This window comes from Bombina bombina, chromosome 3, assembly GCF_027579735.1.
Source record: "Bombina bombina isolate aBomBom1 chromosome 3, aBomBom1.pri, whole genome shotgun sequence".
In the NCBI taxonomy this organism is placed as follows: Eukaryota; Metazoa; Chordata; class Amphibia; order Anura; family Bombinatoridae; genus Bombina; species Bombina bombina.
The window spans coordinates 1003092249-1003108976 of NC_069501.1; the positions used below are offsets into that span (position 1 = coordinate 1003092249).

Genomic DNA, 16728 nt, shown 5'->3' on the forward strand with positions numbered 1-16728 from the left:
TGTTTACACCTAACACCCTAACACAAACCCCGAGTCTAAACACCCCTAATCTTCTGCCCCCGACATCGCTGAAACCTACATTACACTTATCAACCCCTAATCTTCTGCCCCTGACATCGCTGACGCCTACATTACACTTATTAACCCCTAATCTGCCACCCCCGACATCACCGCCACCTACCTACACTTATTAACCCCTAATCTGCCGCCACCTACCTACACTTATTAACCCCTATTCTGCCGCCACCTACCTACACTTATTAACCCCTAATCTGCCACCCCCAATGTCCCTGCCACCTACATAAATTTAATAACCAGTAATCTGCCTCCCCCAACGTCGCCGCCGCCACTATACTAAAGTTATTAACCCCTAAACCTCTGGACTCCCACATCACTAACACTAGAAAAATATATTAGCCCCTAAACCTAACCCTAAGTCTAACCCTAACCCTCTAAATAAAAATTACTATCATTAACTAAATAATTCCTATTTAAAACTAAATACTTACCTATAAAATAAACCCTAAGCTTGCTACAATATAACTAAAACTTATATTGTATCTAGCTTAGGTTTTATTTTTATTTCACAGGTATGTTTGTATTTATTTTAACTAGGTAGACTAGTTACTAAATAGTTATTAACTATTTACTAACTACCTAGTTAAAATAAATACAAACTTACCGGTAAAATAAAACCTAACCTGTCTTACACTAACACCCAGATTACGAGATTTGCTTTATGAGCGGCTCGGGAATAATTTGCAACTCTGCACTACCGCACTCAAATACCAGCGCTGCTTTGAGCTGGTTTTACGTGCTCGTGCACAATTCCCCAATAGACATCAATGGTGAGAGCCGGCTAAAAATAAACCTAACACCTGCAATAAAGGAGCGTAAAGCTCCGTAACGCAGCCCCATTGATTCCTATGGTCAAAGAAAATTTATGTTTACACCTAACACCCTAACATAAACCCCGAGTCTAAACACCCCTAATCTTCTGCCCCCGACATCGCTGAAACCTACATTACACTTATCAACCCCTAATCTTCTGCCCCTGACATCGCCGACGCCTACATTACACTTATTAACCCCTAATCTGCCGCCCCCGACATCGCCGCCACCTACCTACACTTATTAACCCCTAATCTGCCGCCACCTACCTACACTTATTAACCCCTATTCTGCTGCCCCGACATCGCCGCCACCTACCTACACTTATTAACCCCTAATCTGCCACCCCCAACGTCGCCGCCGCCACTATACTAAAGTTATTAACCCCTAAACCTCTGGACTCCCACATCACTAACACTAGAAAAATATATTAGCCCCTAAACCTAACCCTAAGTCTAACCCTAACCCTCTAAATAAAAATTACTATCATTAACTAAATAATTCCTATTTAAAACTAAATACTTACCTATAAAATAAACCCTAAGCTTGCTACAATATAACTAAAAGTTATATTGTATCTAGCTTAGGTTTTATTTTTATTTCACAGGTATGTTTGAATTTATTTTAACTAGGTAGACTTGTTACTAAATAGTTATTAACTATTTACTAACTACCTAGTTAAAATAAATACAAACTTACCGGTAAAATAAAACCTAACCTGTCTTACACTAACACCTAACATTACACTACAATTAAATAAATTACATTAATTAAATACAATCAACTAAATTACACAAAATAAAAAAGAAATGATCAAATATTTAAACTAATTACACCTAAGTTAATAGCCCTATCAAAATAAAAAAGTCCCCCCCCCCCAAATAAAAAAATCCCTAGCCTAAACTAAACTGCCAATGGCCCTTAAAAGGGCCTTTTGCGGGGCATTGCCCCAAAGAAATCAGCTCTTTTACCTTTAAAAAAAAATACAAACAACCCCCCCAACAGTAAAACCCACCACCCACACAACCAAAGCCCCCAAGTAAAATCCTATCTAAAAAATGTAAGCTCCCTATTGCCCTGAAAAGGGCATTTGGATGGGCATTGCCCTTAAAACGGCATTTAGCTCTTTTTCAGTGCCCAAACCCCTAATCTAAAAATAAAACCCACCCAATAAACCCTTAAAAAAACCTAACACTAACCCCCGAAGATCCTCTTACAGTTTTTGAAGACCGGACATCCATCCTCATCAAGCCGGGAGAAGTCTTCATCTAAGCGGGCAGAAGTCCTCAACGAAGCCGGGAGAAGTCTTCATCCAAGCGGCAAGAAGTCGTCCTCCAGGCGGGCAGAAGTCTTCATCCAGACGGCATCATCTATCAACATCCTTCCGACGAGGAGCGGCTCCATCTTCAAGACATCCGGCACGGAGCATCCTCTTCACATGGTCCAAGCCGTACACTGAAGGTTCCTTTAAATGATGTCATACAAGATGGCGTCCCTTCAATTCCGATTGGCTGATAGAATTCTATGCAATCAGCCAATAGGATTGAGCTTCAATCCTATTAGCTGATCCAATCATCCAATAGGATTGTGCTCACATGATTGGATCAGCCAATAGGCTGATTGGATCAGCCAATAGGATTGAAGCTCAATCCTATTGGCTGATTGCATCAGCAAATAGGATTTTTTCCACCTTTAATTCCGATTGGCTGATAGAATTCTATCAGCCAATCGGAATTCAAGGGACGCCATCTTGGATGACGTCATTTAAAGGAACCTTCAGTGTACGGCTGGGACCGTATGAAGAGGATGCTCCGCGTCGGATGTCTTGAAGATGGAGCTGCTCCGTGTTGGAAGGATGAAGATAGAAGATGCCGTCTGGATGAAAACTTCTGCCCATCTGGAGGACGACTTCTTGCCGCTTGGATGAAGACTTCTCCTGGCTTCGTTGAGGATGGATGTCCGGTCTTTAAAAACTATAAGTGGATCTTCGGGGGTTAGTGTTAGGTTTTTTTAAGGGTTTATTGGGTAGGTTTTATTTTTAGATTAGGAGTTTGGGCACATAAAAAGAACTAAATGCCCTTTTAAGGGAAATTCCCATCCAAATGCCCTTTTCAGGGCAATGGGGAGCTTAGGTTTTTTAGATTGGATTTTATTTGGGGGGTTTGGTTGTGTGGGTGGTTTTTACTGTTGGGGGGTTGTTTGTATTTTTCTTTACAGGTAAAAGAGCTGATTTCTTTGGGGCAATGCCCCGCAAAAGGCCATTTTAAGGACAATTGGCAGTTTAGTTTAGGCTAGGGTTTTTTTTTTTGGGGGGGGGGGCTTTTTTATTTTGATAGGGCTATTAGATTAGGTGTAATTAGTTTAAATATTTGATAATTTATTTTTTATTTTGTGTAATTTAGTGGGGGGGTTTTGTAATTTAGTTAATTGCATTTAATTAATGTAATTTATTTAATTGTAGTGTAATGTTAGGTGTTAGTGTAAGACAGGTTAGGTTTTATTTTACCGGTAAATTTGTATTTATTTTAACTAGGTAGTTAGTAAATAGTCTACCTAGTTAAAATAAATACAAACTTACCTGTAAAATAAAAATAAAACCTAAGCTAGATACAATACAACTATTAGTTATATTGTAGCTATCTTAGGTTTTATTTTACAGGTAAGTATTTATTTAGTTTTAAATAGGAATAATTTAGGTATTAATTGTAATTTTTATTTGGAATAATTTAAATTATGTTAAAGTTAGTGGGTGTTAGGGTTAGGGCTACGTTAGAGTTAGACTTAGGGTTAGGTTTAGGGGTTAATAACTTTAGTATAGTGTGGGCAGCAGATTAGGGGTTAATAACAATAATGTAGGTTGCGGCGATGTTAGGGACAGCGGATTAGGGGTTAATAAGTGTATGTAGGTTTGCGATGCAGGAGTACGGCGGTTTAGGGGTTAATATGTTTATTATAGTGGCGGCGATGTTCGGAATGGAAAATTAGGGGTTAATAATTAAATTTTAGTGTTTGTGATGCTAGAGGGCCTCGGTTTAGGGGTTAATAGGTAGTTTATGGGTGTTAGTGTACTTTTTAGCACTTTAGTTATGAGTTTTATGTTATGGCTTTGTAACATAAAAGCCATAACTACTGACTTTCAGGTGGCGGTATAGCTCTTGTAGTTATAGGCTGTACCGCTCACTTATATGGTTATAAAAATAAAAATAAAAAATCCAAGCCAATGTGGCTGAATATAAATGTGTTAAGAGAAATTAGGAAAAAACTTAGGGCATTTAAATTATTCAAAGAAAATAGTACAGACTCAAAATTCCATATTTATAAGGAATATAGCAAAACATGCAAAAAAGCAATCAAAATAGCCAAAATTGAAAACGAAAAATTAATTGCAATCTAACCCTAAAAGGTTCTTTAAGTACATAAATAGCAAAAAATCTAAGAAAGACAATATAGGTACATTAAAATGTGTGGAGGGTAGCATGATTAACAGTGACAGGGAGAAGGCTGAGATACTGTTAGTTTATGGATAAATAACTGGATAAAAGATAGGGAGCAACGCGTAGTAGTAAATGGATCATACTCAGGTTGGACAAAGGTAATCAGTGGAGTCCCCCAGGGATCAGTACTGGGCCCTATTCTTTTTAATATTTTTATAAATGACTTGGAGCAAGGATTAAATAGCGACATCTCTATTTTTGCAGATTATACTAAGTTAAATAAGGTCATTAGGTCAGCGCAGGATGAACTTTTGTTACAAAGGGACCTGCAAAAATTAGAAGTATGGGCAGGTAAATGGAAAATGAGATTTAATACGGGAAAATGCAAGGTTCTACATTTTGGAAGTAAAAATAAGCAGGCAACATATTATTTAAATGGGACAAGACTTAACCAAACACAGGAGGAAAGGAATTTGGGGGTAGTAATAGATAACAAGCTAAAGATGGGTGCACAATGCAGGGCAGCAGCTTCAAAGGCAAATAAGATACTAGCATGTATTAAAAGAGGCATTGATTCAAGGGAGGAAAGCATAATTCTGTCACTATATAAATCCCTGGTAAGATCTCACCTTGAGTATGGAGTGCCAAGGGACCAATCGCAAAAAAAGATATTGCAGAACTAGAAAAAGTTAAGAAAGGGGCCACAAAGCTAATAAGGGGATTGGAAAATTTAACCTATGAGGAGAGAATAGCAAACTTGTTCTGTTTTCTTTAGAAAAAAGGCGCTTAAGAGGTGACATGATTACTTTATATAAATATATTCAAGGTCTATATACAGAGATGGCAGAAGCTCTGTTTATTCCAAGAAAATTGTTTGTGACCAGAGGTCACAATTTAAGGTTGGAGGAAAGGAGATTTAATCTCCTGCAACGGAAATGTTTTTTCACTGTAAGAGCAATAAAATTGTGGAACTCATTACCAAAGAAGGTAGTGAATGCCAATACCCTAGATACATTTAAAAATGGTTTGGATACATTTGTGTCTATAAACAAAATTCATGGATATGATTGCTAGTATTAAATGGGTCACCTTTTAGTAGAATGATTTAAGCTTAACTGGAGCTTTTTGTATATATTTTAGATTTGTATAGGTTGAACTTGATGGACTTCGGTCTTTTTTCAACCTCATCTACTGATACTATGTTACTATGTTACAGTCAAACTCATAATACCGGAGCTATGGGAGTCCCATTGAAAAAGGACTTTTTGAAAGCTGCAGTGGTTACGTTGCATGACGGTCAAAAATGTGTGCGGTACAGCTGTACCTGCAAGACTCGTAATACCAGCGGTAGTGAAAAAGCATCGTTATGAAGCTTTTTCACTCATAACGCAAAACTCGTAATCTAGCCGTTAATTACTAAGCCCCCTAACCTAACACACCCTAAAATAACCCAAATTACCTACAATAAAAAATACTAGGTTAAAATTAAAATAACAAACCTAATAATACTTTAAAAGTAAAAAAACTAAGTTTAAATTAATCTAAAATGGGGGCGGAGCCTATAGCCAAAGCGGCAGGACGCATTTCTGTGGAGCTCCTGACACTAATTATCTTTAAAAGCCTTAATTGCATGATTGCTGTTTAAAACAGAGCAAATGTAGGCTCTGCAACAGTCTGGGATAATTGGAAGTTCAAATCCCCATCGAGATTGCTGATCGCCTATGCTCTTCAGTTGTGCCACAAAGTGATCGCTATCTTTTATAAGGCCGACCATCTGCGTGACCAGGGCTGCTGCATTATACCTCCCCTGGTAAACTGGGTTACAAAGCAGGAGTTTAACACTGCTTCAAAAGACTCTTAAATGGGATGACACCAGGCGAGTTGTACACTAGACATACTTAAATCACAGCTCTATCACATTCACTTAGTAAGCAGACCAGATGGCACCAAATACCACTATGACGCTTGAAGTCGTGACCCGATTGCTGGATGAGCACTTTGCGAATATTCTCCATACATGGTCCACTGCATGGGAGGACTTACGAGCAGTTACAGTGCGAAGTGATATCAAGCATTATATGCCTACAGTGAAAGTGGGGAAGATAGAATGGAGGAGATAGCACACGTGAGCGCTTTTCTGATCAAGTGGTGCCCTCATACCAAGACCGAGTTCCGGCTGCGACCAGTGGCATATTTACCTTCCAGAAAGCTATCCAAATCGAGCAAGGTGAGACAGAGGGAAGAGGAGATGGTCTTACTAGTATGCCCGACAAGCAAGCCCTGGATTTATCGGCTGAGCACTCTGTAGTGTGGAGCGCTGAACTTACGGCACAAACATCGCAAGTGCAGGAACAGGCTTGGGCCGAGAACACTTTACCTGCTCAAAGGAACACTCAGCGGCATCGTAGTAACTTCACTAAACATCAAAGGACTCCAGTTAAGACCACAACCGCTGGTAAGAAGGATCCCCGGATTCCCATCGCATGGATTGCGATATGGAGAGAAGTTGAGATACTAGTACCACACCCTAGTAAAGATCACCAATCTGAGGGCTCTACCGTTGCCCAAAGGAACCATCATTATTACTGCAACTCTCCCATTTCATATCATTTGACTCTGGTAAAGCTTGGAATTGGGTAAGCTGTGCATAATGGGACTGGTATGAATTTATGCCCATAACTAGGCATATCATAAGCCGATGGACACTGTGTGGGTTAATTTCTGGGACTGTTTTATTCAAACTAAGACAGCCACGTTTGACCTAAGTACAATTATTGTTATTATTGGTATTGATGCTTTTTATTATATCTTTTTTTTTTTTCTTTTTCTTACTTATTACTAAACCCTAACTAGCGAGTACTTCTACCACAGAAATTAATGGGAAAGGTGGCTTCTTAGTTCAGGTGCTTTCAGTGCCTTGGGGAGGTGAGACAGACCGTTAGATTACTGATGCCTTAAGGCAAATTTTTTTAACTTCAGTGACCATCTGAAAACTGTCTATAGCATTTACAAACTACTGTATCTGTGGGCACTATAAATATGTGCACTCATATAAACCGCTAGAACATTGTAGTTCCAAAACTGCTATTCTTGCTAGGTGGCGAAGTCAACTTTCTATGTACATCTCTAAATAGACTGCAATTGTTGGCCATCAAATTAATTCCAGTCAGGGTTAAGATCCTAGTACCTATGACTTAAATCTGTATATGTGCTGATACTATAGGTGGATAGTGCCTTAGTTAGATTGCTAGAATTGATAGGCCTTATTGTGTATCACAATGCTAATATATATGTATAAAACTTGGGCTAATATGCAGGTATAAAATATATATATTGTCAATATCACATTATATTAAGTCTATGCCATTTCAGCAGAGAATGTAACCAGTTCCCAGAGGGGAGCCCTACTGTGCATATTTAAGTACCTGATTGTTTGTAGATATGTTTTATATGCCCTATGGGGTAAATTACTCCTCCTTTAGAAGTCACTGCTACATTATATAGCACCCAATATGATAAGGTTGTTTAGCAAGGTTAACAAGATGGCTCCCTCCAACAAAGTACAGACTAGCACTAACCAGATGTTATACTTGGCTAAAGTGGAAGGCTCCCTGGTGTTGCTCTTTATATGTTATTATATTTATATCTGGTTATATTTATGTTATTGTATTGACAGAAGTTGAGGTTATTCAGATGAGATCCAAAAGTGGTCTCCTTAGTTGGTATTTACCTCCAATAACATGTTTATATAGTTTTGAGGTCCAAAAGTGGCCTCATATATCAGTCCGGATGTATATTGCATAGTTGGTATACTATCTACTTATTGCACCCTCTTCTTTTTTTTTTTTTACATCTTTTTGGAAAATATATCATCAATGTACAACGCTATGTCTTATATTATTTGTATTCCAAAATTCATGCTGTGCTATTTTATTATATGTTCCATGTATGCCTTGTTATACCTCAAATAAAACTTTTAAAAAATAAAAATAAAAAACAATAATCTAAAATAACAAAAAATAAAAAAAGTCTAACATTACATAAAATAATAAACCAAATTATAAAAAATAAAAAAATTAAACCTAATCCCTATGAAAATAAAAAAGCCCCCCAAATTAAAAAAAAATCTAATCTAAACTAAACTACCAATAGCCCTTAAAAGGGCCTTTTGTAAGGCATTGCCCTAAGTTAAACAGCTCTTTTGCCTTAAAAATACTAAGTCCCCCCTCTTACAGTAAAACCCCCCACCCACCAAACCGTCCAAAATAAAAAAAAATAATCCTAAACTACCCATTGCCCCTAAAGGGGAATCTGTATGGGCATTGCCTTTAAAAGGGCATTCCGCTCTTTTACTGCCCTTAAAAGGGCATTCAGTTTTTTTTTCAGTGCCTAAAATCCCTAATCTAATGTTGGGGGGTATTGTATTTTTTTTTACAGGTAAAAGAGCTGATTACTTTGGGGCAATGCCTCACAAAAGGCCCTTTTAAGGGCTATTTGTAATTTAGTGTAGGGTAGGGAATTTTATTATTTTGGGGGGCTTTTATATTTTATTAGGGGATTAGATTAGGTGTAATTAGTTTAAAAAAATGGTAATTCTTTTTTTATTTTCTGTAATTTAGTGTTTGCTTTTTTTGTACTTTAGTTTATTTAATTTAATTGTATTTAATTGTAGTTAATGGTAGGTAATTTATGTAATTAATTTAATGATAGTGTAGTGTTAGGTGTAATTGTAATTTAGGTTAGGATTTATTTTACAGGTAAATTTGTACTTATTTTAACTAGGAAGTTATTAAATAGTTAATAACTATTTAATAACTATTCTACCTAGTTAAAATAAATACAAAGTTGCCTGTAAAATAAAAATAAACCCTAAGCTAGCTACAATGTAAGTATTAGTTATATTGTAGCTAGCTTAGTGTTTATTTAAGTATTTAGTTTTAAATAGGAATCATTTATTTAATTGTAGTAAATTTATTTAGATGTATTTAAATTATATTTAAGTTAGGGGGGGTTAGACTTAGGGTTAGACTTAGGTTTAGGGGTTAATACATTTAATATAGTAGCGGCGACGTTGTGGGCGGCAGATTAGGGGTTAATAAATGTAGGTAGGTGTCGGCGATGTTAGGGACGGCAGATTAGGGGTTAATAAAATTTAAGTAGTGTTTGCGAGGCGGGAGTGTGGCGGTTTAGGGGTTAATATATTTATTACAGTGTCGGCGATGTCCGGTCGGCAGATTAGGGGTTAAACATTTTAGTTAAGTGTTTCCGATGTGGGGGGGGCCTCGGTTTAGGGGTTAATAGTTAGTTTATGGGTGTTAGTGTACTTTGTAGCACTTTAGTTAAGAGTTTTATGTTACGCCGTTAGCCCATAAAACTCTTAACTACTGACTTTTAAATGCGGTAGGAGTCTGGACAGGAGAGGGTGTACCGCTCACTTTTTCAAGCAATCGTAATACCTGCGTTAGTAAAATCCCATTAAAAAGATAGGATACTCAATTGACGTAAGGGGATTTGCGGTATGCGAAAATTGCGGGGAAAAAAGTGAGCGGTACAACTGTACCTGCCAGACTCGTAATACCAGCGGGAGTTAAAAAGCAGCATTGGGACCCCTCAACGCTGCTTTTTAAGGCTAACGCAAGACTCATGCAGGCCCATTTATCAAGCTCCGTACGGAGCTTGAAGGGCCGTGTTTCTGGCGAGTCTTCAGACTCGCCAGAAACACAACTTATGAAGCAGCGGTCTAAAGACCGCTGCTCCATAACCCTGTCCGCCTGCTAAGAGCAGGCGGACAGGAATCGCCGGAAATCAACCCGATCGAATACGATCGGGTTGATTGACACCCCCCTGCTGGCGGCCGATTGGCCGCGAGTCAGCAGGGGGCGGCGTTGCACCAGCAGCTCTTGTGAGCTGCTGGTGCAATGTTAAATGCGGAGAGCGTATTGCTCTCCGCATTTAGCGAGGTGTTGCAGACCTGATCGGCAGTGTCGGATCAGGTCCGCAACACCTTTGATAAATTGGGGCCATAATCTAGCCGTATGTGATTACAGTGCACGAGGATTCTAACAAGCATAATTAATTATCAGAGACTGAAATTTTGTTTCCATATCAATTTTGACGACATTGTATTTGTCTCTTTCCAATAATCCAACAGATATTGCTTAGTTAGTAAGTTAATCAGCTAACAGAGCACATTGCCTCATATTCAGGATATAGTAGAGCTGTCAGCATTTTCAAGATTATATATCATTAGCTGACCAAAGGGTTAATGTGAGGCAAGAGGCTGCTGGGAAATAAGGCAATAGTCCTCAGTACAGCCAAAAGCAAGAGATCCGCTGAGGTTTCTGGGCTTGTTAATTGCAGTACAAATCTTGGGGTATATATTATTTTCTATTTTGCCCCTTATAACCTGCTTTTTTTCAGTTACAACACAGATATTTACACAAAACACATAAAGTAGGTTCCAGCATCAGGACTTTTAACTATTATTTTTTCTTTGCAAGATTTTATGTGTGTGTTTGTACTTTACATATTTGTTTTGCTCACTTTTCCAGTAATTTACCACTGATTTTTTTTTTTTCTTAAAGTAGTTGGATTATTGTACTTTGTGAACAGCAACATTACAGACAGGAGCTGATTTATATCTCTCTAATTTACCTCAGCAACAGAGAATAGAGACATATGCCCTTAAAGGGATATTAAGCACTTTATACATTTTATAAGCACAGTATTAAGGTTATGCTCCATCTACCTCGCAACTCTCTTTCAGATACCTGCAGTGAAACCTAGGTTCCAAAAGGACAACACCTCTTAAGTGAGGTGCAAGAAAGGTATTTAGGGCTAGATTACAAGTGGAGTTTTAAATATTGCATGCGCACAAGTGATATTAGCGCTCCACTTTGTAATACCAGCGCACGCTAATGAGCGCTGGTATTAAAAGTTACGCACAGTGAGAATGAGACCTTTCATTCGCATTGGTAGGAAGCATTGTGCTCATGAGAGTTTGCTTTCATAGGCTCCAATGGGAGCCTCGTTCTGATGCCGTCAGAGACAGCATCAGAACCTGAGCGCAAGGAAGGGGGTAAGTTGCACAGCGATTGCAGCATTTTTAAATATATATGTATATGCAAATATACATATATATATTTATGTGATAATATGTGTATATACAGTACACATATTAACACATAAATATATATGTATATAAGCATATACATATATATTTACTGAGAACACACAGTTCCCATAGACCGAAATGTAAAGGCAATTTTTAGTGCCTTTTTTTTTTTTTTTTTAACATCTCAGACCAGCCAACTTTAAAGCACAAAAACTGCCTAGTGCAGTTGTTTTTTATTTTAAAACATTTTTTTTAAATAAAAAAAACTATAATCATTGTTTTCAGTGTTTACAAAAGATTTATTTCCCAGGCAGAACTTTTGCAATACATTGCCTAATTGCTGGTATATACTGCTCATATGTAAAAATAAATCTAGTACAACTTTAGCTTTTATTTAAATTTTGAGTGTGACATCATGGCACTGTTTGCCTCCATCATAGAAGCTTATCCAGACTTAGGGGCATATTTATCAAGCTCCGTATGGAGGCTCGGCGGAAACAGAAGTTATGAAGCAGCGGTCTAAAGACCGCTGCTCCATAACCTGTCCACCTGCTCTGAGGCGGTGGACAGAAATCGACAGAAATCAACCCGATCAAATACGATCGGGTTGATTGACACCCCCTGCTAGTGGCCGCAAATCTGCAGGGGGCGGTATTGCACCAGCAGTTCACCAGAACTGCTGGTGCAATGATAAATGCCGAGAGCGTATGCTGTCGGCATTTATCGATGTGCAGCGGACATGATCCGCTATATCGGATCATGTCCGCTCGCACATCATAAATAGGCCCCTTAGCAGCAGATAACTTTTCAGCAACATCTTCTTGTTTTTTGAGCCCTCAAATTGTATTAGTATCTGTAGTATCTGTTCTCCACTAGTGCAAGATAACAATATAATTATCTTCACACCGTTTAAAGGGACATGGAAGTCAAAATGATCACATTTACATTGTAGGCTTTGTTGAACAGAATATGCGTAAGCTGTCCGCCCACAGCAAATCGTGTCCGCTCGACCATTGTAAAATGAAGCTGTCTAAATCCTTTGCAGGTGTTAAACACAGTTGTATGTTAGCAACAGTACAATAATACAATGCTCTAAAACAGACTGTTTTCATTATTCATGAAATTCTCTGACTGCCTTAACTGGGATGTCATCTAGTCAAATGTTATTTGAAGTAATATATTCCATTATATCAACAATTATTATTCTACACATTTTAAACATGACCTCTTATTCTAGATATGCTGATCATATGAAAACTTTTTTTTGTGTACCTTATTTTGGGCTAGATTAGCTATAAGATATCTCCCAGCAGTACAACACTGTTCCTGAGCCTACCTAGGTTTGCTTTCAACAAAGAATACCAAGAGAAGTAAGTACATATCATAATTAAACTAAATTGGAAAGTTGTTTAAGACTGCATGCTCTATCTTCAACATGAAGGCTTATTTTTTTTACTTTTTTGTCCCTTTAAAACTTTAAGGGCTAGATTACAAGTGGTGAGCTGACTGTTGCGCACTAGCGATAAGGGGTTTCTCCCAACTCTTTGCGCGTCAGAAGTAGTGCACGTATTACGAGTTGAAAATAAACCCATTTGTTTGAGTGCAATTTAATTAAACGAGCGTCGGGATTGTGTGACTTCAGAGCTCTGGTTAATTGTTACGCAAAAGAAAAAAGTTGCACAAAACAGATCAAAAATACATTTAAAGGGATAGTAAACCCACATTTTTTTTCTTTTATAATTCAGACAGAGTATGCAATTTTAAGCAACTTTCAAATTTACTCCTATTATCAATTTTTCTTCATTCTCTTGGTATCTTTATTTGGAAAGCAAGAATTTAAGGTTAGAAGCCGGCCCATTTTTGGTTCTATTTATACCTGCACACCATATACATAGTAACATCAGTGGAACACTATCATTATGTGCCAGACAGTCACTGTAGTTACTACACAGCTTCTTACCCTCCAGCACTGGATTGGACTGTAGCAGCTGCTCTTTCACTTGGTTCACTTCTTTTCCTTTCCCACATACAGCTGCCACGTAGGACATCACCAATTTGCTGGCCTCTAGGGAAGAAGAACATATCACTTGAGCACAATGAAAATAATCAATAATATGGCTTCAGTTAAGGTTACCACACCTAGCGCCTTGAGACCCTCACGGGTGATTAGTTTGCGCTCTATGAGTACCCAATAGATAGATAGATAGATAGATAGATAGATAGATAGATAGACACAGCCTGCATTTTACTGACAAGGACAGTATTTTTAAGGCTCAGGTCAAAGTTGAAAATGAAGAATAAATATAGAAATAAAGATGATATTGTGGGGAAACTTCTAAGTGTGTTCTAATGGTAAACAAATTATTATTTAATATCAGCCCTAGCAGCTTTAGGTCCTAAATTATGCTGTATAATTATTTATGCAAATATATGCTAATGAGCATGGCCAGTATTTTTTTCAAGAACGCCGGACAGATAGCTCAGCCTGCTAATGCACTGTGGCTGAGCTCTGTAGCAACCCAAGGGTTGCAGGTTTGATTCCCGGCAAGGTCCACTCAGCTTTTCATCCTTCCGAGCTCGATAAAATGAGCAGCGTCTTGAGACCCTTACGGGTGATTAGCCGCGCTTTACAAGTACCCAAAACATACATACAAGAAAAGGTGGAAACCTTACTTCTTAAAGAATTAAAAAGGTTTACATATATATATTCCAATTTAATGTTTTACCATGCGTGCTTTTGTTTGTAAGTATAAGTCAGTCTGTGTGGCTACCAACTAACACACATTTATTCCTATTATCATACAAGGTCATATATTAGCCTGTAAAGAGCAATACACTAGCCTTGGCATAATGAGCTATGCACTCTTAAAGTTATATATCTAATGACTTATTTAGTTTAGGACAAATATGTATAGTAATGATAAAGTATTTTAACTGATTGTTAAAAAATATAATTTTTGGTAACAGTGTCCAGTTAAATAATGTTAATCTTTAAAGGACTAACTTAAAGGGACAGTAAACCTTAAAAATAATGTTATATAATTCTGCACATAGTGCAGAATTATATAACATTATTTAGGTGCTATAGCCATAAACTCCTTTTTTACCTTTTAATTTGCTAAAAATATGGCGCTTTTACAGACCCGCTCTCTGCTCTCTGCTGAGCGGGTCTGTTATTTTTAGTCAGCGCATCGGGCCAGCTGTATAGTCACAGCCCGGCCCGACCATGCCATAAGACTAAGTGCAGCTCGCTCCTGTCACAGGAGCGAGCTGCACTTAGTGCTATGGCGCGGTCGGGCCGGGCTGTGACTATACAGCTGGCCCGATGCGCTGACTAAAAATAACAGACCCGCTCAGCAGAGAGCAGAGAGCGGGTCTGTAAAAGCGCCATATTTTTAGCAAATTAAAAGGTAAAAAAGGCGTTTATGGCTATAGCACCTAAATAATGTTATATAATTCTGCACTATGTGCAGAATTATATAACATTATTTTTAAGGTTTACTGTCCCTTTAACATTTGATATAAAGATTATGGTCCCTAGTTGTCAAGCCTTCAACTTGTAGTTTGTGTAACATTTTGCATGAAAATCTGTACATGAATTATGGCTCAACCGAACAAGTAGCAATCCCTATTTTATTATAAGATATTTGTGTTGGCACGTGGTTGTCATTGGCATTTGGTTGACTGTAGAATGAGCCCTCGGGGGGTAGTTATCAACGTGTCAACTTTCCTGCCTTCGCAGGCCCAATACACCCGCCTAAGCTCGCCTCACATCGCCGCCGCGGACCTGAAAAAATTTGCCTAAGTTATCAAGTAAAGCTGTCAAAAAGCCGCGGGGCGATGAGCAGCGGACTGTGAAAGTTATCACTCATCCGATCTCGCTGCTCTTTGGCTTTTTCCCAGCTTTATTGCTAGCCTGTCACTAAGCACTCATACTAACTACACTGTTCTACCCCCTATACCGGCGCCCCCGGAGCCCCCCGCAACTAAATAAAGTTAGTAACCCCTAAACCGCCGCTCCTAGACCCCGCCGCAAGTCTTATACATGTATTAACCCCTAAACCGCCGCTCCCGGACACCGCTGCCACCTACATTATACCTAGTAACCCCTATCCTGCCCCCCTATACCGTCGCCCTCTATAATAAAGTTATTAACCCCTATCCTGCTGATCCCGCACCTCGCCGCAACTAAATAAATAGTTTAACCCCTAAACAGCCGCTCCCTGACCCCGCCGCAACCTATATTACATTTATTAACCCCTATCCTGCCCCCCCTACACTGTCGCCACCTATAATAAATTTATTAACCCCTATCCTGCCCCTCACTACACCGCCGCCACTGTAATAAAATTATTAACCCCTAAACCTAAGTCTAACACTAACCCTAACACCCCCCTAACTTAAATATTAATTAAATAAATCTAAATAATATTTCTATTATGAACTAAATTAATCCTAGTTAAAACTAAATACTTACCTTTAAAATAAACCCTAATATAGCTACAATATAAATAATAATTATATTGTAGCTATCTTAGGATTTATTTTTATTTTACAGGTACCTTTCAATTTATTTTAACTAGGTACAATAGCTATTAAATAGTTATTAACTATTTAATAGCTTACCTAGCTAAAATAAAGAGAAATGTACCTGTAAACTAAAAACTAACTAAGTTACAATTACACCTAACACTACACTATCAATAAATAAATTAAATTAATTAACTACAAATACCTATAATTAAATACAATTACATAAACTAACTAAAGTACAAAAAAAAGCTAAGTTACAAAAAATAAAAAAAATAAGTTACAAACATTTAAAAAAATATTACAACAATTTTAAGCTACTTACACCTAATCTAAGCCCCCTAATAAAATAACAAACCCCCCAAAATAAAAAAATGCCCTACCCTATTCTACATTAAAAAAGTTCAAAGCTCTTTTACCTTACCAGCCCTTAAAAGGGCCTTTTGTGGGGGCATGCCCCAAAGAATTCAGCTCTTTTGCCTGTAAAAGAAAAATACAACCCCCCCAACATTAAAACCCACCACCCACATACCCCTAATCTAACCCAAACCTCCCTTAAAATAACCTAACACTAATCCCCTGAAGATCATCCTACCTTTAGTCGTCTTCACTCAGCCAAGCCACCGATGGAACTGAAGAGGAGACCCGGACCGGCAGAAGTTATCCTCCAAGCGGCGCTGAAGAAATCTTCCATCCGATGAAGTGATCCTCCAAGCGGCGCTGAAGAAATCTTCCATCCGGGCGAGGTCATCTTCCAAG

At 38.1% G+C, this 16728-nt stretch overlaps 1 protein-coding gene across 1 annotated transcript in view; it reads right to left on the reverse strand.

Moving 5' to 3' along the window:
• The window catches only part of MYO1A (myosin IA), a 182537-nt gene that overhangs the window by 123478 nt on the left and 42331 nt on the right, over positions 1-16728 (reverse strand). The window contains exon 5 of the mRNA XM_053708171.1: positions 13400-13504. Coding sequence (XP_053564146.1) covers positions 13400-13504 — 105 coding nt within the window. The remainder of the gene's footprint in view (positions 1-13399; positions 13505-16728) is intronic.